The 22,804-nt window shown below is 39.1% G+C and overlaps 1 protein-coding gene across 5 annotated transcripts in view; it reads right to left on the reverse strand.

Annotated features, from left to right (window-relative positions):
* The window catches only part of PTPRZ1 (protein tyrosine phosphatase receptor type Z1), a 160,444-nt gene that overhangs the window by 2,124 nt on the left and 135,516 nt on the right, over window positions 1-22,804 (reverse strand). For all 5 annotated transcript variants that reach the window (XM_075274198.1, XM_075274202.1, XM_075274201.1 and 2 more), the window contains 12 exons: window positions 22,693-22,775; window positions 21,582-21,716; window positions 19,380-19,514; window positions 17,534-17,697; window positions 14,346-14,481; window positions 12,827-12,973; window positions 12,041-12,134; window positions 7,927-8,000; window positions 5,312-5,440; window positions 4,951-5,097; window positions 4,686-4,828; window positions 1,818-1,953 (listed from right to left, as the gene is read on the reverse strand). In XM_075274198.1, the coding sequence (XP_075130299.1) occupies window positions 1,818-1,953; window positions 4,686-4,828; window positions 4,951-5,097; window positions 5,312-5,440; window positions 7,927-8,000; window positions 12,041-12,134; window positions 12,827-12,973; window positions 14,346-14,481; window positions 17,534-17,697; window positions 19,380-19,514; window positions 21,582-21,716; window positions 22,693-22,775 (1,523 nt within the window). The remainder of the gene's footprint in view (window positions 1-1,817; window positions 1,954-4,685; window positions 4,829-4,950; window positions 5,098-5,311; window positions 5,441-7,926; window positions 8,001-12,040; window positions 12,135-12,826; window positions 12,974-14,345; window positions 14,482-17,533; window positions 17,698-19,379; window positions 19,515-21,581; window positions 21,717-22,692; window positions 22,776-22,804) is intronic.

The following is a 22,804-nucleotide window of genomic DNA, read 5'->3' on the forward strand; positions in this document are numbered from 1 at the left end:
ATGGGCATACATCTGTATGGGACTTTGTAAATAAGTTACAAGAAGATGCTCCTGGATATGTGGACAAATTCCCTAGTGTCTGCACCACTGTCACCTTCACCATGTATGTATATAACTAACTGCACTGTCTATGTCGTTTGTACTTTATCTGGTTTGTTATCTTTTCACTGTGTGGCTTAAGTATATGCACCCTTCATGTAGCTCTTTTAAGTTGTGGTAAGGGCTCGTTCACATCTGCGCCCGGTCTCCGTTCTGCAGGTTTCTGTTTCCTGCACAGAACAGAGCAGGAGACGGAAACCTGCAGTCATTTTTCAAACCCATTCATTTGAATGGGTTTGAAAAGTGTCCGGCCGTGAGCACCGGTGAGCGTTTTATGCTCTCCGCGGCAAAACCGTTTTTTTTTTTTTGTTTTTTTTTTAACCAGACACAGAGTCAGGCATGCAGTACTCTGTGTCCGGTTTTAAAAAACGGTTTTGCCGCAGTGAGCTCAAAACGCTCACCGGCGCTCATGGCTGGACTTTGCATGACAGGTTTCAGTCTTCTGCCAGTAGAAGACGGAAACCTAATATGGAGTGCCGAACATTGGTATGAACCCAGCATAACCTATATACACAAAGCTCTATCAGAAACATCGTTGCAGAACCAATAAAAAATTCCAGATAATATAGAAACATCACTGCTATGTTTTGTCCAGTAAAATTTTGGAATTCTTATCAGATACCTGACACCAATATAGTCAAAAGGGATCTGTTGGATGCAGTTGGTGTCTGATTTTAGGGATCCAGCATCTCTGTTATTTTCATTGTTCTGATGCTATGTGTACCAGAAAAGAACAACAGAAACGCCAAAACCAATATAACGCCATCTTTATTTGCACTTGTTGACATCTGGTGATAGGTTTTCTTAATGGAATGGGGGTTGGAAAAAGGCATAGACAGCAGTGAGGAATGAGAGGAAAGAGGACAGGGCCTGGAGTTTTACCCAAAGCTTTCAACCTTGGCAATGCCACACTGATACCTGTAGTGTTGTCAGCAGGTATACCACAGCAAAAAACACCCAATTTTAGGTACATTTCACTCCAACAGTTTTTAGAGGAACTGTAACCACATGAATTGCACTGCAAAAGGCTACTGAGGCTTTGTTGCCCAAAGACCCATACAAACCTGAAACTGGCCTTACCCACACATCATCTGCTAAAAGAGAGCACAGCTCCTGGTAATGCCCCATTAAAGTCTATGGGACAGCTGTACCTAAAGCCGACGACTGTGCAGTACCTAAAGATGCTGGTACATTTTGTACATCAAATTAGTAACGCAGCTTCTGGCATGCAAATATTACTGAGGGCCGCAGTTTCCCAATCCAGCTATGATAGGCCATCAACATTGGAAAGTGAATAACCCCTTTAATATAAGCTGAAAACGCTCTTAGGCTAAGGCCCATATAGCAGGCCACAGAAAAAAAGCGCTGTGGGAAAAAGCACGGCGGCAACGCATCATGTTTTTTTCTGTAGCACTTGTCACAGAAAGTGAAACTTTCTGCTTCCATTATACCTATAGGGAAACCAGCGGCATTTCTGTAGGTATAAATGATATGTGTGTTTACCACGCATATATTTCCGCAGTATGCGGATTGGATTCACTAGAATCCCATCCACGATGAAGAGACTGTAAAATGGTGCTTTTTTTCTGCGTCGCTTCTGCTGCGGTTTACAACATCTGGGACCCTGACCTCAAGTAGTCTATTTGGAGCCTAATATATAAGACAGCATTTTTGGGGATGTCCCAGATTTTTATGATACAAAATATTTGTACACTTACTAGGTCTGTGAAAATCCCTGGTCGCATCAGATTGATCATCTTGGCCACCTGATAGACATCTACGGAGTTTTCGTTCTCTAGTTGTTGCATGAGAGTGAACAAAGCACAGAATGTTCCAGCTGTCACTCCTCCATACCTTAAGTAAGAGGAAATACAAATAAAAATTCACATATATACTTACAAACTCTCGATGTGAATATCTATTTCACAACCAACAAATGAATTAAAACTAAGACAAACCAAAAAAACCAGAAACACTATAAATAGTATTTGCCAAACTATGAGTAAGGATGGCAATAGGTCTGAAACATGTTGATGGTGCTCTGTTGACCTGTGAACAAAGACTTTATTGAAGATGTTCCAGAAAATCCAAATGATATTACTCCATTGGCTGATGCTAGATACTTCATTACAAATGGTATATGCTTTGTTTTGGACTTCTACATCTCAGTACATTAAGCACTAAAGCAAATCTCCAGTTATAAACCACTTTTCATAAATTAATAGTACACCTGAATTTAAGATACTTCGTAAACATCTCATTAACCCCTTCTGCTGGTGGTATTTTTTGATTTTGACCCCCCCCCCCCCCCCCCGTCTTTCAAACCCCATAACTGTTTTATTTTTCTGTTCAAAGAGCCATATGACGGCTTAATGTACGTGGGACAAATTGTTTTTCATAATAGTACCCATTATTATTATGTACAATGTACTGGGAAGCTGGAAAAACATTCTGAATGAGGTGGAATTGGAGAAAAAGGGCATTTATGCGACTTTCTTGCAGGCTTCGTTTTTACTGCGTTCACACTGCAGCCAAAATAACATTACCTGTATTCTAAGTTTCGCTACGATTTTGGGGATTCCAAATTTATATAGTTTTATTTACATCTTAACCCCTTAACAAAAATCCAAAACTTTGCAAAAAAAAGATTTTTTCTATTTTGAAGATAAATAGGACATCTATTGTGGAGCCAGGTGTACTGTTTAGTCTTATTATTTTGGGGAATGTCTATTGCTGTATTGCAGTCTATTGAAAATTTGCTACATTACTATGGAGGCTGGTCTTTTAATCAGCGCCGCACCTCCCATGAGGCGACCTGAAGTGACCACTTCAGGCGGCGCTATGCCAGGGCCCCAGGGAGGGCGGCATTTTTGATTACCTAAGCCAGTCCAGGACAAGCTGTCCTGGACTGGCTTAGCACCGAGCAGTGGTTTGGGGAGGCTACTGGAGCAGCGCTGCTCCAGCGGCCTCCCCTCAAGCTCAGGCAGAGAGCAGGTCCTCTCCGTGCCTGTTCTCTGCCTGCGAACGGTGCTAAGCCCCGCCCCCTTCGCTCAGTCATGCCCGATCAGCCACGCCCCCTCCACTCCGCCCCCTCCTCCCGGGGGGGGCGGCTTTCCGTAGTTTGCCTCGGGCGGCGAAAGGGGTAGGTTCACTCCTGCTTTTAATTCAGTTCTTTGGAAGCTGTGATGCACAAAAAATATGTTCACCATATGGGTAGAATACCAGGATAATTTTATTGTTTGGGTGATACCAAAGTATAGGTATTTATTAGAGATGAGCGAACAGTAAAATGTTCGAGGTTCAATATTCGTTTCGAGTAGCCCCTCAATATTCGACTACTCAAATCGAATATTGAACCCTATTATAGTCTATGGGGGGAAAATACTCGTTTCAGGGGTAGGCAACATTCGATCAAATTATACTTACCAAGTCCATGAGTGAGGGTCGGGCTGGATCCTCCGAGAAGTCTTCTCTGTGCAGCGTCCCCGCGGCATCTTCCGGCTCTGAATTCACTCTGCCAGTCATCGGGCCTGGACAGAGCCGACTGCGCATGTCCACACTATAAGCGGGCATGCGCATTCGGCTCTGCCCAGGCCCTATGCCTGGCAGAGTGAATTCAGAGCCGGAAGACACCGCGGGGAAGCCGCACGGAGAAGACTTCTAAAGGTAGGAGAAGAACCAGCGTTGATTGGCCGACTGTATAGCATTCAGCTAATCAATGCTGGTTCTGCATCGAACTTTTCCATTCGAATAGCGAGTGGTACTCGATCGAGTACGAGTATTTCGAATACCGTAGTATTCGATCGAATACCTACTCGATCGAATACTACTCGTTCATCGCTAGTATTTATTACATTTCTAATACAATAAAGAGTTTTGGAAATCTAATTTTTCTTTTTCACATTGCAACATGAGCAAGTAATATCTATAAGGAAAAAATACTAAGACATTGCAATGAACATTTTTTTTTTTTTTTTTTTTTTTTCTGAGCCTAACAATTGGTTGACGCTCCTTTTCTGTAGAGGTTTTCAGTAGTCATCTATTGGAAGATAGTTGTTTTACTTGCAAAAATCCAGTTACCATGGAGTCTTAAAAAAAATAAAAGTTTACCATCCAACTGGAGAATAAGAGCTAATTCACATATAGCCCTCCAAGTGCCATATTTTGTGAACAGATTTAAAATATAATAATAAAAAAAACATACAAAACACCAAATTGTTCAGGGCCATATCAGCACTGTCTGTGATTTAGCACTTGGTGACAATTCCTCAAAAAACACCATGACAACTGGATCTTTCCGAGGAGAATTAGTACCTTCTAATACTCTTGAGAGGTAGGAATAAAACCTGAATAATAAAAGGAAATGCAATTCTAATCTCATACATACTTTCTGAATGTAGACACTTGGAGCAGTGACATAAATACATCGGAATTGTAAAAAGGTTTTTTTTTTTTATACTTACTTGTTAGTTACTTGAGCATAGGCTTCTATTCAAGAGATAATATCATGACCTTAGATGTATTATCACCGGCATAAATATTTAGCAACATTGAGACATCAATGGATACCAGAATACCATACTTACTCGTCATGTACAACAATAGGCCCATCTTTGTTAGCTGCTTCTTCTTTGAGCAGATTTACAAGCTCAAATGTTTTACTTATTCGACTGTCGGGATTTGGCCACTTTGGACAATGGAAATGTTTCACTTCCAGAACATAGTCATCCTATAAGAAGTAATATTTAGAAATGCTTCTCAAAAGAATACTATAATTTTTACATAGAAATGAATACAGTTGAACAATAGTATATGATATAAAATTAGAACGCATAGGAGATCTGTACTTACCTGTGTAGCTTCTAAGATAAAGTCTTGGATTATAAGTCTCTCCTCATTAGAAAGACAGACGTGATCTTCTCCAGCCAAAGATACAGTAAATGTATCACAGGTTATTGGCTCATCTCTGTTTGGCCAATAGACAAATTCATCTTCGGCCTGAGCAGTAGTAACACACAAGTGGACAAATAAAAAAATAAAACAGCATTTTAATGTTTCAATGATTTCACAAAATATGTATATGAATGAAAAAGCATACTAGAAAATAGACCTTTTAATATTAAATGTTTAAAAAAAAAAAAAAAAGCAGGGAAAGCCCAATGTGAAATGAGTGATTGTGTTTAGACAATAGAGAACATGAAGTGAGACTTACCATGTTCTGGTTGTCTGGAAGCATTACTATTATCTGACAATTGTGGTCCCAGATCATCCGCCAGAAATCTTTTATAGTGTGTAATAAAGGGTGCTGTGTTATAATGAATTCATTACTTTCATGGTATCCCTGCAGAGAAAATATTATTTATCCAGTTAATTATATATGTAATATGTAAGGTTCTGTTCAGGGGCACACATATCACTGGTGCAACCTATACAGCTGCATATGAGCCCATGAGATTTGGATGCATGCAACCATATAGTCTGCTGTTGACCAGCTTCCTCCTATTTAGGAACGCACCTATGGGTAGGAAACCCTGTCTCTCTGGGAAGGAAGTAAGTTAGTATATGGTGGAAATTGGGCCCTTCATAGAGGTTCCACCTTGGTATAACTTCTCAAAAGTGGTCACAAAAGAAACCTTCACAGAATCAGAGTAGAAACCAGGTGAAGCCATTCAACTATGGGAAGATGTAGGGAGGCAGTGAAATATTCAAAGGGCCTTAGTTCAAGGATCAACTAGGTCTGCTAAACTAAACAAACCTGCTCTAGACCAGGTACAGACCATGGCCATCAGTTCTTCCGGGAGGAGCTGGTTGGAGCAGTTTGGAGAATCAAGGTGAAATAACTTACAGCAAGTATTCCAAATTGCCCTAGTAACAGTAAAAGTGTAATAGTCTGTAGTACTAAAACATTGGAAATAAATAATGAGAAATCATCACGTAACCCACTAATAGTAAATGGAGGCTGTGACACTAATCGAAACAAATTGAAATCTAGAAACAATGAGTAGAGACAAATAGTAGGTAGAGTATGCCTTAGGCAAATTTAGAATACAATATCACCCAATTCAAAACAGCTTTGATAGCTTAATGCCAATGAAAAGGGAGTTTAAGGTAAGCATCATAATGATTTGAGGTTCTATAAGCTACAGACCATTTTTAAAGAACATTTAGATCCATTTCCTATTTTATTACATGGCGCTATAAAGTACTAGGACTGGAGAAGAAAAAAACAGAATAGAGCAAAACTATGCTGCTTATCACCTTGGAGACAAAGCCTAAAATTACCTTAAGGATCAGGCCTCATTTTTGAAAACTGTCACTTTATATAGCAATAACTTTGAGACGCTTTAATTTACACAAGTGATTTTGAAAATATTTTTTGTGACACATTGTACTTTATGTTAGTGATAACCATTGACCAATATTTTTGTATTTATTTATAAAAATATTATGATGAGTCAGAGCTCCAATCATAAGCAACAGGTGTCAGAGCTCAGAATCATACCCCTTGTTTGCTCCTGCCTGATACCATTCACTTGACAATACAGTACCCAAGTGCAAAAATGAATACACTTATTGCTCAGGATTGGTGGGGGCTAGAGAAAAATTCCAACTGTGCTGGAATCAGTGAAGCAGTAAAGTATCTGCCATCTTGTTCTAGATTACTGTTTATTTGTACATTCTAATGTTACAACTTTACCAAAATATGGTAGACAATGCATCTAAAATAATTTTCCAGGCAGTGGTTAGAGTGATATTGGTGAGGCAGTTGGGAATGGGACAGGTTATTAAGAGACTCAAACACTTAGGGTAAGTTCACATGGAGTATTTTGGTCAGGATTTTGAGGCCGTATCCGCCTCAAAATCCTGAAAAAGACAGCTCCCATTGAAATCAATGGGAGCTGCTCAGGTCTTTTTTTCCGGGAGCCAGTTTGTTCCAGGTTCCGGAGAAAAAAAAAGCGCGATGCTTATTTTTCAGGCCATTTCGCCTCGCGATTCAGCCTGAAGACACTCCCTCCTCCAGACTAGGCCCATTCATTGGGCCTAATCCGGAGCAGAGTGTGTGGCTGGATGCCGGTGCGGTGAACGGGCTTTCAGTCGCAGGTACCCGGTTTTTGGTCCGAAACCTGAGGCGGCCTCTGCCTAAGGCTCGGACCAAAAAAAAACGTATGAACTTACCCTTCAGTTAAAAAAAAAAACAACACATTTTTGGTGCCCCTTCTTTGGGAGGAGCAAGCCAAGTACATTTGGGTCTAGTCTATCATGTAGGAACATAAACACACAACAATAGTCTGCTTTTATTATTTCTGTCTACATTCCTAATTTCTAAAAGGTTTGCTTTGAAATATCCTAATTTTCATGATAAGTAAAAAAAGAAAAGGCATTCAGAATGAGGGTCATTTTGTTCTCATTAAGTATTGATTGCAAAGGGGCAATGTGCTTCATGCTGGAGACCACGCAGGTTCAGTAATATGGCAATGAAATAATTAGCACACAAGTCAGATATTTCAGCATAGCCAAATAATAGTGATGCTGCTTTGTTGCTAGGAATCCCACATTTGACCTTCAATAAACACTACAGTGAAGCAGCTGTGAATGCTATTCATTTGCATCAACAAACCTTTAGCAATTACTTTATCAAAAGCTAACAGTTTAACAAGGAATAAAGAGCTGTACATTATTATTTCATCATTCCCTGCAGGGGAGTTAATGTTTCCAGTCCTTATAGTCAAGCCTTTAATTACTGTTAGCTCTTGCTTATTGACTTGTAGGAAGAGTCTGCTAAATACAGTCTAAATTGGAACTTTTATTAAGAAATGTATAACCTACCGTAATGTAGGATGCATTAATATAATCTGTTCCTTCTCCGCCCAGTGAAGAAATGCCTACTCTAGATCTTTCAACTGTGAAATAACAAAACATGAGTTAAAAAAACTAGCGTTTAATTTAACGTCATTATATTAGATAGTTATGGAAATGTATTTCCTATGTGAACTTTGTACTCTTTCCAACACCTGTAAATCTGCCCGTGATTCATCAGGCAATATTACGGCATATCACTAGAATATGCTAGAGAAAAATTTAGTCTTTGTACCGTATTAGCCAGTGGATAAGAAATGTAAAGATTGAGAGTTCTCAGTAGTTATGGCTAACAAAAAATGATGACAGATTGCAAGCTTTTGGGACAGCTAAGGTTCCTTCATCAGGCTATTATAACACAATATCTGAAGGTAAGCACATTTATACAGGAATGGAGTGTTTGATGCACAATTGATGGAAAGCAGTACAAGCAAATAAACAGGTCCAAAAAATATGTCAGTTCACAGGAAGGTTCTCTGAGTTTTATGATCCTTTGATCAGTGACATGGTGACTAGTTGTTGTAAAAGGACATAAAACCATGTGACTGGTTTAACCCCCCTTAGGAGTGTGTCAAAAGCAAACAAGACAGAAGAATATGGGAATATAAACTAATGACGACCTTTGACACACTCCAAGGGGGGGTTAAACCAGTCACATGGTTTTATGTCCTTTTACAGCAACTAGACACCATGTCACTGATCAAAGGATCATAAAACTCAAGGTAAAAAACAGACATGCTTTATCTTTTTCAGTTTTGACAAAAATAAATATGTGAATACACCCATAGACTTCGATAAGTTTAAAAATGTCAATCACATGGCTGTCTTTCAGTCATGTAAATAAGGTAAAAAACAGAGACAATAGGTCAGTGAAAAATGGAACTATTGTGTATATAACACCTAACTGTTTTAGAAATTGATGGCAGCAACACATCTCAAAAAACTAAAAAAAAATTCTGACAGGGCCATGTCTACAATTGTGTAGCCTGCCCTCTTCTGTTTCTAGCAGTCTACAAAGATTGTAGACCCATTGCTGGGAGAGAAATGTCCCATTTTTGTCTGATGTATGATTCAATTTTGGGGTTCTTTGTTGGACTTTTCATTTCATAATATGACAAATCTGTTTTCTATTCGTGAAAGGCCAATTCAGCTCCCAAACTCCTCTTCTGTGAAGCCATGCTATTGTAATGGATGCAGTATGAGGTTTCTCTTGCTGAAATATGCAAGGTCTTCCCTTAAAGAGACATTGTCTGGCTAGGAGGATATGTTGTTTTAAACCTCTATATACTGCTCAGCAGTGGTAGTGCCTTTCATGATGTGTACGCTGTTCATGGCATAGGTACTTATGCAACTCCCTAACATAAGAGATGCAGGACTATTGTGGGCTAACATGAAGTTGAATGGTTCCTCTCCTCTTGAGTCTGCAGGGTACAGTGTCTGTGGTTCCCATAAAAAATTCCATTTTGCCTCAGTCCATTTTATATAAGCATAGCCCAGAGAAAATTGTGGAGTTTCTAGACTGTGTTGCTATATGGCTTCTTCTTTGCATGATACAGCTTTAGGTTGCATTTGTGGATTGCATGGCAAACTATGTTAACAGACAGTGATTTCTGGAAATATTCCCATGCAGTGATCTGCATTACCAATTAATGCCTTTATTAATGCATTGCTGCCCGTGGACCCATAGATCTTTAGCATCCAGTACTGACTATTGGTCATATGCCTTGAGCACATGGATTTCTACAAACTTTCAGACTATTATGTGCTAGAGATGTGGGATATTCAAAGCCTTTGCAATTTTACAAAGAAGAACATTTTTCTGAAATTGATCCACCATTTTTGACAGTTTTTCAGTTTGTTGAATGTTTGACCCTCTTTGTTTGTCTATCTGCCTATACCAGTTTTGGACCATAACAAGGACTAACTTTCACATGAATAAAAGGGTCCCGCTTAGATTCTCCCACTGTTTCATGCTAATTGTGTATACAGTGGGTTCAAGGGCAACGATCAGAGGTTTCTCTGTCTCTACTGTTAGTTCAAGGCTGTTTCTCTGCATTAGTCATTTCTGCACCAGTAATCGTGCCTGTGCCACCATCGTGACAGGTGTTAGCCTGATGAAGACAGCTGCTGCCACCTGTTTTGCTGGGAAGACCAAGGAGATGGTGGTGGACTTTAGTAAACGGAGATGTGCTCCAACCCCGGTGGAGATCCAGGGGACATGCATTGAGATAGTCAGGACCTATAAGTATCTGGGTGTGCTCCTCAATAATAAACTAGACTGGGCTGATCACCTGGAGGCGCTGCACAGAAAGGGCCACAGCAGACTCTACCTGCTCAGGAGGCTGAGGGCCTTTCGGAGTCCAGGGGACACTTCTTAGGGCCTTCTTCAACTCTGTGGTTGCCTCAGCCATCTTTTTCAGTGTAGCCTGCTGGGGGAGCAGTATATCAACCAGGGACAGAAATAGACTTGACAGGCTGATCAGGAGGGCCAGCTCTGTCCTGGGGAGCCCCTTGGACCCAGTACAGGTGGTGGGTGACAGAAGGATACTGTCTGTGGTGACCTCCATGCGGGAGAACAAATCCCACCCCATGTATGGGACCCTGATGGGACTTGGCAGCACTGTAAGTGACCGTCTGCTTCACCCCAAGTGTGAGAAGGAGCGCTATCGGAGGTCCTTCCTTCCAACCGCGACCAGGCTGTATAATCTACATCAGCCCAAGCGAAGATCACTCCGCACAGAGAATTAATGATTATGAATGTCCTCCTTCTTTCTTTTCTGTTCCTAAGCTGCTATGGACTCCTAGTATATCTTTCTCAGCATATGTGTGTCTACTACTTCTGCAATATTTACTGTGTATTACCATGTATCTGTATTACTATGCAGCTGAAACATACTGAAATTTCCCCAATGTGGAACTATTAAAGGATTATCTTATGTCAATCTTTTATGCATTAATTGGCTATATTATTAAGCACAATATACTGCACTATTTTCCACTACTATATAGTGCCAATATACTCCAGAGGTGTACTTCCATCAGTCATTGTTCCCATGGAGACTAATCTACCCTCCCTACCTAAGGAGGCCTAATGGTATTTCTAAGTCTAAATACACACACAAAGATGGGGATCATGTTTACTGTGTCTAATAAACCTGAACAGAGAAAAAAATAAAAATTCAGTTATATTGAGATTTATAACCTAAGGCCTTCATAATGATAGGTTCAGAAACAAACATATATGGTAATTGTCTTAAGTGGATCAACATGGTTTTTAAATTCTGAAGCATTAGGAGAACTGTGCATTACATCATGAAAAATCCAATATACAAACATGGAAGCCAAGGCTTTGTTCAGCAGTGGCATGGTGGCTTTTGTTTTTACAGTATTACAGTCCAATTCCATATGGACACGATAGATAAATATCTATTACAATGAACAGCTCGACTATGCATTTCATTAGTCAGCAATTCATTTGAATGAGTGGCATGAAATGCGTGTCCTACAGTGGACTTAGAGCTCTAGTATAGACCTCAACCATTTTTACCACTGGTGGCAGTCCATGCCAAAATGACCAAAAGATATCACACTTTATCTTGCATTAGTGTCCTCAATCAGTTTAAGGGTGAGGCCCCATGTTGTGGAAACAAAGCTTTTTTTGTTGCAGATTTTGCTGTGGCTTTTTGAGCCAAACCCAGGAGTGGATTGAGCAGAAGGGAGAAGTATAAGAACTTCCTATATATTTCTCATTCCTTTTGTAGCCTTTTTTGGCTTTGGCTCAAAAAAACGCAACATAATCTGCAACAAACAAAGCTGCAAATCTGCAACATGGAACCATAGCTTTACATTAAAATAAACACAAAAGGAGTCATTTTTGTTGTCAAACCATGGATTGCTGCAGTCAGAGAAAGGCCAATGCAGAACCCCCCAGCAGTCAGACCTACCCCACAGTTTCATATGAAAAGTTTGGTAAAGAACACATTGATATCCTGAATTTCAGAATAAAAACTGCAAGCTTCTATTAAGTATCTGTCAATGAGGGAATATAAAATCATTGCAAATAAGAGTCATATGGAGCATATACCTGGAATAATAGAAGAGGTCCGGTTTTTATCCTGGTTTTGTGCCTTTAATGCTGTTGAGTAGTCACACTGAAGTATATTGGGTTCGCTTAGCAACTGAAGAAAAAAATAAAATATAAAAGTTTTTTTTTTCAAATAAATCTTTATTTTATTATTTACATGTTTGTACGTCTAGTGGACAATAGGACAAGGAAAATAATTCATCTATGACTCATTGTTTGTGGTGAAACTACTAATACATTTACATATAATGACTAGAGGTTAGTAGTTAAATTCACATCTAGATCTCCAGAAAACGAAGGTTTCTTTTTCAGTAAAATTTCTTGTCATGAAAAGTGTTTATTGATTCAGTCTCCTGCTCTTACAATTGGTCACGAGATGTGCATTGTCTGTTTCAGGAGGTTACAGTGTACAAGGCTTTCATAAAAAAAAGTGTTGCTTTTCTTTGCAAGCGCAAGCGGCTAATAAATAAGAAGGAATGTGCTTCTGTTTCCCATTCATTGTGTAAGAATGACTTCTTATTATGTACAATGAGTCATTTTGTCAGTAATCATGTATTATAGAATGTACTAGAATGTCCAATACCGAATTTACCATTAGGCCTTTTTCCAAAGCTCAAGGTGAATACTGCGATACAGCTAAATTATATTAGAACATCTATAATTTACCCTTAGGAATATTATTAAAAAATATAAATATATCTATATAAGTATCTATATAAGTATAAAGGAATGTGAGAAAAAAAACGATTGAGTCAGCCCTAGCTCATTAAATAGCGCATGACTTACCTTGAACTGCGTTTCCAGTCTCGTTTTTCCAGATGGGCCCGTTGTTAGAAGAGCATTAACATATGAGTGAATAAGACTTTCTGCTACCTCTGTTTCTCTGCTCAGAATAGCCTCTACCAGAGCATCATGAATGAAGATGTACTGCTCCTGGATGGGTTAATAGCAAATGTAAGATCTTTGTTTGACTAGCACTATGCATTCACATAACCTATGACTTTACAAAGGATGTGCTTAGCCAGACAGGTCAGAAAATGTAAGCAACGCAAGTCTCTATTTTTTATAATATAATTAATTTTATTCTTTTGTTTGTGCACATAAAAATACCAAATCACCAAATGACAAACTTACAGTGAAAGACTGAAGAAAAATGTTAAATCGATAACAGCCCAATTGTATTTCTATTTAATGGAAATAATGAATGATAGTTAGACTTCAAGGTTCAAGGATATCATACATGTATGACCAGTCACTACATACATGACCTGGACATTTCTGCGCACATTGTCAGGTTATGAATGCTGAACTGCAGCGCCACACTTCTAATGAGGCGAGGTGAGGCGACAGCTTCAGGCAGCGCTCCGGAGGGGGCGGCAGCCGCGGCAATTTTTTTAAATTTATTTTTAAAAAATTTTTTCACTAAACTAACGCAGGAGAGCAGCTGCTCTTAAAACAACCCAAGCAGCCTTCTCCTGCACTGGTTTAGACATCTGTGTCTCAGCGCAGGTAGCGTCATCACCGTGAAACAGTTTTTTGTTTTTTTTAACTCTTCACAAAGTCCTGCATGTCCAACTGCCATGGAGAGGCACAAGACGCTCACGAGCAGTCACTTTGCAAACCCATTCAAATGAATGGGTCTGAAAACTGTCCCCTCGTGTTCAGTTTTTCTCGGCAGAAACCTGAAAGCGGAGATCGGGCGCAGGTGTGAACCCGCCCTAATAAGGTGATCACTCAATAAATCTGATTAGGCATCTAATAATACGGAAAAGTATCCAAAGGCTGTGCAGTTAAAATGGAAATGACAGCTACAGAATATAAAGACAGACAGACACATATGAGTAAAAAATTAAACCGTTAGAGGGCGCTCACTCTACTGTTCTTAGTGTTTGTTGCTAGAATCTGTTAGACAAAATAACAATGGATACTTACAGATTCAAAAAAATCCCTTTGATTTCAATGGGATTTGATCTGTTGTCAGTTCTCACCATATCTGTTACAGGTCTGTTATTTTGGTTGACCTAATAACGCAGGGTGCAGAACTTTTGGGACTGCTGACAAGAACGGACTTACGACGGATGTCCGTTATTTTTTTAACATTACTGGCTATGGCTAATAGATGTATTGACGAATGGTGTTGGACGGTTGTAATTATGTATACTAAATGGATCAGTTAAAAAAAACAGACAGATTAACAGTTAATGTCTGTTATGATAGCCGTCCATTTTTTTATTTTTTTTTAATGAACCCTATCATAATGGACATCCAACGGTAGTGTGAACATTCCTATATATTCCTAGCTTACCTCTGTTTGCACCAAATAATTTCTTTGAGTCCGAATATGTTTTAAGAAGCCAAAAATATTTACAGTGCCTTCTTGTTTAATTTGCTGCAGCATACTGTCCAGGACAACATACGTTCCAGTTCTTCCAACACCCGCACTGCAATACAGAAAAAAGATGGCTAAATGAACCAAAACCTTTCTGAAAAATAACAGCATTGACCATAAAGACAAACACGGGTTTAAAAATGTAACAACAAAAACAATATGTGTGTTTTCAACTCCCCATGAATAATGGCATAGTTTTTCTATGTTTTTTTTTTTCTTCTTTTCCTTTCTTTTGTTGTTTTTTTTTTTCTGGATTTTAATAGTTGATTAAAAGTTATTTTTTAGTGTGACTTCGGAGCGATGCTGGTTTTATATCTCATTTAAAAATGTGACATTCAGACATTATCAGACCAAGACATGCTGTCAACTGACATGATGCAAACAACGTACTCCACTTTTTATAGACTAAAAATCCGTGAGCAGTATTCTACTGGTGTATCCAAAATTAATGACTTTTTATGTATTCTCAAGTTTCCAAGCACAGTATGGCTAAAGGCTCCACGTTGCGGAAACGTAGCTTTTTTTGTTGCAGATTTTGTTGCGTTTTTTTTTAAATCTAAAGCCAGAATTGCTACAGAAGGAATGGGAAATATACAGGAAGTTCTTATACTTCGACCTTCTGCTCAATCCACTCCTGGCCTTGGCTCAAAAAAACGCAACAAAAAAGCCCCTGCGTTTCCACAATGTATGTCTTTAGCCTAAAACGTTTCTTTTTATAGATACACAAGTAATATACATCTTTCACTTATTTTTTTATGGGGTCAATGTAATGAACCAGTTATAGACAACTTTTCATAGATGTACAGTGCATGTGAATATAAGAAACTTTGTAATATATCTTATTAAGGAAATCTGCTACCTTCTGTTTTCAGGCAAAGTTACTTTCTACATACAAGTCTATAAAGAAGGAAGAGGCTCTGGGAAAAGACACACAGAAAACTGCTCCTGCTACACTTTGCAGTATCCAGAGAGCTCTGCCTTGCTCACACAGTCGCAATCTCTTCCAAACAAGACTTTCTAACTCCACAGAAAAAGGGATCAACTAACCAGCCAGCAGCAACCTCATTCCCCCCCCCCCCCCCACTACCTCCTTGAAGGACATCTGTGTGTAAGGCTGGACATGGAAACAAACTTTATGTAAACAATGGAGAGGCTTTGAAACTTGTAGGCCTCGGGCCTAAGTGGCACATGCGCAGTAGCATGCTGCTTCTACTACGGCTACTGCGCATGCGCCCAGGCCATTTTTTTTAAGCAATGTCAGTTCGCGAGCGCTGGAGGAAGACGGGACCCGAGGACATCAGAGGAAGAGGAGGTGTGGATGAAGAAGACGGCGCACCCTGAATGCCCGCCCACCGTGCACGTTCGGTAAGTTTATCACATTCTGTTTTAGGGTTTTATTTTAAAATGGGGGGGGGGGGGGTAGATTAGTATAACTTTTACGGTGCCTGAATAGCCTTTTTAAAGGCTATTCATGCATAAAGGGGCTCTATCAGCAAAATCATGCTGATAGAGCCCCATATAAGTCCATTCCTACGTGTTAGGGAGAAAAAATTACTTCAGAATTATAGGATCCTTTTAAATATAGAAAAGATGCTGAACTGCTTTCATGATGCTATACCTTGCCAAGGCCAAGTCAAAGTAACATGTAACTATGACTGTTATAGATCCCTATTATGACTAATCCTATTCCTCATTTGTTCAATGTAATCTATGCTATCTCAAACCAAGATGACCTGTAGAACTGACTATTATCTGCTAATGTATCAAATCTACGTTGAATCATGTTATTATGTGTGTACACTTAGGGATATTATGTATTTCCTTGTATATAAAATGAGAGAACTACTCATAATATAGTAGAAGTCAATGCTTATATTGAGGAGTCTTGAGGACCTAAACAAGGACTAGCTATATTGAAAACAAGAGCTGTCACACAGCTTTCATATTGACAAGAATTAAGGATATAGACTCACTATTACTTGAAGGAGAACAAGAAAATATTGACGGTCACATTTACATTAGTTTGTCTCTATAAGTATAGCCTGTAGTGACTGTAACACGCGCTAATCTTTTTTGTGATATACAGTAAGTGGGAAAATCATAGAATAAGCGCATTCATGTCATTAATACATATCTAACTATCAATGAAGATTAGACCTACAAAGTCTCCGTGAATGGATGATTACTTCTAACAGTTTAGGAGGTGACCATATGTGAAGGACAATGAAGATGAATACACCATTGTATAGGGCCTGTAACAAGGGCACTTGCTCTATAGGGGCTTGTAACAAGAGCACTTGCTCTATAGGGGCCTGTAACAAGGGCACTTGCTCTATAGGGGCTTGTAACAGGGACACTTACTTTATGGTTAATAATGGGTATAGCATACTGTATGAGGGCCTATATTGGGAACAGGCCTGCAGATAGGTAGATTAGGGTCACCTGAATCAAATGGTGTTTTCCCCTTGCGAATCAATCCTGGGCAAGGTAGGACCGAGCATTCAGCTCAGAAGCAGGAACTGAATAAAAACTCAACCAAATGGAAATGCAGCAGTTGAGTCTTTCCAAAAGCTTTTGGATGAAAATGAGACTGATACTCTGGTGGTTTTCTCTACTTGCAAGTGTTGCATTACGATGGTAGTGGTCGCCATGTGCTGCTGGAAATCGCTTTGAAATAGCCAGTGGCTTTAACAGCTTTCCAATGAATGCACATATAATATTTTTTTTTTCTCGATTTGGAATGTTTCTTACGAATAGGAATGGGAAGACTGATCACATTAGAAACAAAGGGCCTAATTTAGGACCATCACAAAGGACCGTAGGCTGCCATTGATGAAAAGAAGGACAATACAAGGTATTCTAAACTAATGTTATGCTAAGAACAAGGCCATTTTATTATTGTTTTTATTGCAAAGGTTGGTTGTCTTATAATATGTCTTACACATTCTGGCTATGTAAACCTATTAGCATAACTGTTCCATAGATATAACTTTATAACATAGCTATATGTAACTTTAGATCTTATATTCTGTATGGTTTTCACAGATAAGATTTATAAAGTTCATGGAAAATATATTTTAATGACCCAAATAGTCACAACATACCTGCAATGTACGACGACTGGTCCATTGGTGACACGCTTGGCTGTAGAGGCCTTTCTTACAAATGTCAGAACAGGGAGGGAATATTCTGGTACACCCATATCAGGCCATTGTGTATAATGGTACTGAGATATTAGCCGCTCATTCACTCTTCCTTTTTGGGAGCCCTTTGTGGAAAAAAAAAAACATTTACAGTATATACATGGCTTATCTAGTTTGCAAGTGTTAGATTACGGTATTTTCCCATGTGCGTTAGCAACAAGGTAATGGATAATTTGCTGCTGCACTGTCTTGACTGAGTAAAATATTGTACAGTATAGTAACACTGTCACAATAAGGAGAAATAAAATATCTAAAATGGATTTTACATAACACATTCAGGCTCCCTTTAAAGCAAAGTGTGGCAGAATGCCAAGGCACTGATTTCTTTGGTTTAAAAAAAAAACAAGATCTGTCAGTGCTAGTTTGTTTTTTTGCAAATTCCATTCTTAAACAGCATAAAAGATTCCACCACAGATTCAAGGCATACTGCAGTTTTTGGCAACAGTCATGTATATAACTAAGATAGATGTTTATAGGGCCTGTTTGAAGTTGCGTAATAATCTGCTTGTCTGGAGTAAGTGCATTCCAGAGAAGTTGTACAGCTGGGAAAAATCTTGAAGCTAGGAACATAAAGTTTGGTTTATAGAGAATATTATGGAGGACACTCAAAATAGTCTCATACACATAGTGTCACCAACTCTCCCCAACAGATGATACTGGGGAAAAGAAGAATTGGACATACTCAGTTTCAGCCCCTACTTTATTACTTCTTATAGCAGATAAACCAACTTCAGAAGTGTCTGGAAGTGACAATGCATGTACGTTTGGCCAAACAATTGCTGCTGTATTTTACTCTGACTTTCAAGAACATATTTTGTACCCCATATTTACCCTTTCTGCAAATTATTTAACTTTACTCGTACACATGTGATCCGTACTGAGAGTCTGCTTTTCACCTAAACAAAATGCCTTTAGGAGGGTTATCCGGCCCCAAATCAATTTCTCATTCTGCTGACTTATCCAAAGGATAGATCATCAGTATGTGATTTGTCAGGGGCTGAAACCTGGACCCCACACAAATAAGCCGTTCTAGCATCCTCTGGGTGCCGAAAACTGCTAGTTGACAGATGGCTTGTGTAGAGCAGGTCCTTTTCAAGTTATTGGGAGTGTCACTGCAGTTCACCAGAACCACCACTATGCAGTGGATGGATCATCAGTATGAAAATTCAATTCGGGGCCGGAAAAAAAGAAACCATGAAGATACTAAAAAAACTTAAATTATTTAACTGGATGTTCCCATGAAAGCCCTACATTACATAGTATCATATGCATTCACCTAACAAAATTGTGAATAAAGTTCATATTAATGGCCTAATATATGAAACCTTTAAGCCTCCAGTTCTATTGCTAGGTATATTATGTCTTGTCTACTATGTACTTAATGTTAGGAGACAATCATTAGTCAATATTATAGAATAACATGAAAATGAGTTTTAGAGGTGGCAGAGAAAAAACAGAAGTAAGGATGAAAAAAAATAATATGTTCACCATACTTTACATTACCCTGTCTGCGGCCATAACTATAACGGGGTGAATTTACATTGTTATGAAAATGGAAACCTTTACATCATGGGTATCTAATTCTAAGTCTTTGTTGAGTCTAAATGTATGTCCTGAATAAGTAGCATAACACCGGTATTTATCATGACAATAAAAATAATGTAAGGTAACGCTAAGTCACCAAACACAAATGAGACACATTTCAACTAATGTGGATTTATGCAGAGAACGTAGTTCTATTACAAACCTTCTTTATCTTGATGTTCCGCAGTGTAAATGTTCTCACTGTGTAATAAGCCAGGACACGGGTGCTTTTCTGGGTAACCAAAAATGTACCATATTCTTCACTGCCATCATTTGGCCAATACTGGTCACACTTCCTCTGCAAATAACCAAATAAGTATTACTAGAGGTTAATACTATATAAACATGAATTGAACCTGATTCCTACAATGTCTGATGTAAGGGGCAATCTAACAACATCTACATTGATATGTCCATAGACATCAATGAGGCAGTATGGGTAAAGTTTCCTTTATCTGCTACTTTGCCTGGAATATGTCAGGATCCTACTCAGCAATGCTTTTCAATACAAGGTAAAACATTTTATTCATTGGCTGATGTTGACATATACAGCTCTATAGCAATGATATCCAAAATGGGAAAAGAAAAAAAAAAAGAAAATTTCTTAATCTTAGAAAATTGCTTTTACCTAATAAAATGTCCAGGGCCGCTTTAACCATAGGTGCAATGGTACAGCCGCACTGAGCCCTATGGTTGCAGGTTCCCCTCAGCTGCTCCAGATTGAGTGAGACAATCCCACATTTCGGGTGTTGTCCCACACTTCGGGGCAGCAGGCAGTGATTTCACCTCTATCTGTGTACTTAGGACACCAATAGAGGTTGAATACAATAGTGGAGCTATTAGCTCTGTGTTCCAGGGAAGTGCGAAGAGCGCTGATCTGCAGACATTACAGATGGAGCCTGCAGGTCCTGGGAACACAGTCAGGTGAGTGCTCTATTTTTTTAAAAAATTTTATGTAACATTAGTGATTGAGAGGGGCAGGGGAAATAACATTATAGAGGGGCATTGGGGGGCCCCACTTTCAAAAAGTTTGCACAGGGCCCCACAATGCATTAAAACGGCCCTGCCAATATCTCTAGCGGTCTATGACAGTGAAAGTATGGGTGAGGCTTGTGAAAGGGGTTGTCAGAGATAGAGAATAAATACATGGCATCTTTGTTCCAGAAGCAGTGCCCCCATCTGTCCATTCACTTGTGTAAAGCTCAGCTGAAATATCACACACCCCATGGATAGGTGTTCCCTGCTCGGGACATAAAGCAACCAGGTTTTCTTTGTTTCTCTAAAATATATTGCCTGAAATAAACCTTTCAAGAGGTTTTCAGTTTTTGGTTCTAGAAATCGCACCACTCCTGTTCATAGCCTTTGTCTGGTCTTGCACTCCCACCTTTGGTAGGACCAACCAGTTATCCCCAACTCTTTCCAGACAATATCAAGGGACAGAAGGATGGGGGGTGTTGAATTTCAACATGCCCAGTCCTTTACTGTAACATAAATCAGATTTATCTTGGCAAAGGCTTATTCTCATCTCTCCATTAAGAATACATGCATGCTTGGCTGAATTTAGAATACATGTGTATGAGAGGGTAGGGAGGAGAATCTATTGAATGTTTATAGACACATTAAGAGACCTTTTAAACAGACAAATAATCTGCCTGTTAGGCTAGGTTCACATCTGCACTGGGCTCTCTATGAGAGCCCGACCACCAAAACAGTGGTCACCTGCAGACATCGGTAGACCCTATGGGCTATAATGGGGCCCATAATGGGATCCGCTGGATGTCCTCCGTTTTTATACCAAAACCAGTAGGGAGAAAAGCTCTCCGTACAGGGCTTCAGGGCTTTTCTTTCCACCAATTACTGGTGGTCTTTACAGTGGAGTCTCTGACGGATTCTCTGGTGCAGATGTACACTGGCAAGTCAGTCAGTGCTCTTTTGCTTCCATTTACATGGAGCTATCATCATAAATGTGGGCAGACAAATGATCAATGATTTGGTTGGTTGTTCCCACACAATTTCACTATAGTCAGTAGTAAAACCTCTATACAAGGATATGTGCTACCGAAATCTTTACACAGGGAAGTGATCCAGATTGAACATTTGTACTAATGACTGTTTCATTGATCCCTCATGTACTGCAATACCATGGACAAAAGTGGCACTGTATAAGAAATTGAATTTAAGCTTTAACGTCCTCTAATCTCCTCCGCTGATTGTGTGGAAATACATGACAAAGTCATTGTACACCCATTCATCTAGCTGAACAGCCATGCAAGACTTTGGTAGTTCACAGCTTACTGTATCTACTGTGCCTCTTATTTGTTAAAAAAAATAGAAAACATTGACTTAATAAATTCACTATACTTACTCTTCCTTTCTCAACCAGGTTAGTTATCATGACAATAACTTCTACATTGTGCTCCCATATCATTCTCCAAAAATCTTCTGCAGTCGATTTGAGAGGGCCTTGAGCAGCTATGTAGGCTTTTGGCTTGTTGTAACCCTTAGGAAAAACAATTTTAGATCAACATTAACTTCATGGAAATGTTTACACTTTTCAGATGATGTTCCTTTTTTAAAGACATGTATGTCTAGAATTATCTGACTAGATTGGAGGGGTTTTCCAGGCTAAAAATATTTAAGTATAGGTCAGCAGATTTTTGAGGGTCTAACAACCAGCACCACCATGAAACAGCTGTTCTCAGCAGCTGATACATAGCCAATGGAACATGAAGCAGCCTCCTCCATTCTCTGTGTAGTGGCTGGATCAGGCATTGAATGGAGACTAAGCTGCAGGGACTCAGTTGAGTACAGAGAACAGAGCTGTCTGCTTCCAGCTTCATTCTTTGTATCAGCTGCTGAGAACAAATGACTGGTGGGGGTGCTGTGTGTTGGACCCCTACCAGTAAGTATCTAGGTGTTCCTGCTGTCTGAACTTTTGAAATGCTACAAAGCCATTTCCAAAGCCACTGTGGAGCCATTTCCTAGCACTATATAAAAAAGTAAAATATAAAATGGATTTCTGGCTTACAAAAAATAAAGATTGATTTTGTATAATAAAGTTATTTGGATTTCTAATATAAACTGTGTTTCAATTTTTGCACTCCTGGTTGAAAAAAAAGAAAGGGACCTTCCAAAAAGTTGACACACAAGTTTCTGAAATATTTTTGTATGCTGAACCATTAACATACATTTTTCTGTTTTGTTTTTATTTACTTATGTTAGCCGCTTAAGTTAAGTATTAGAGCAAAAGATTTTCTGGAAGATTAATGGAAACAAATGCTTCTATTATGCAGATATTAACAGATATCACTTGGAAGACAATGGGGTAGATTTATGGATCTGACGTTGTAGCCAGTAACAATCACAGCTCTATTATGGTGCGTATTCATATGCTTTGACTGGTTGTTATGCTATAGTTTTCCACCCTTTTCATATATCCCAATTTTTATGACTGTGTATACAGAAAATGTACTTACATCAACATAATTTGCATTAATGTAATCGGTCGGCTTTCCATCCTTTTCTCCCACTTGTGACAGTTTAACTCTGCTGTGATCATCTTAAAGGGAGCAATTTAAAAACAATTAG

This window comes from Leptodactylus fuscus, chromosome 5, assembly GCF_031893055.1.
Source record: "Leptodactylus fuscus isolate aLepFus1 chromosome 5, aLepFus1.hap2, whole genome shotgun sequence".
Lineage (NCBI taxonomy): Eukaryota > Metazoa > Chordata > Amphibia > Anura > Leptodactylidae > Leptodactylus > Leptodactylus fuscus.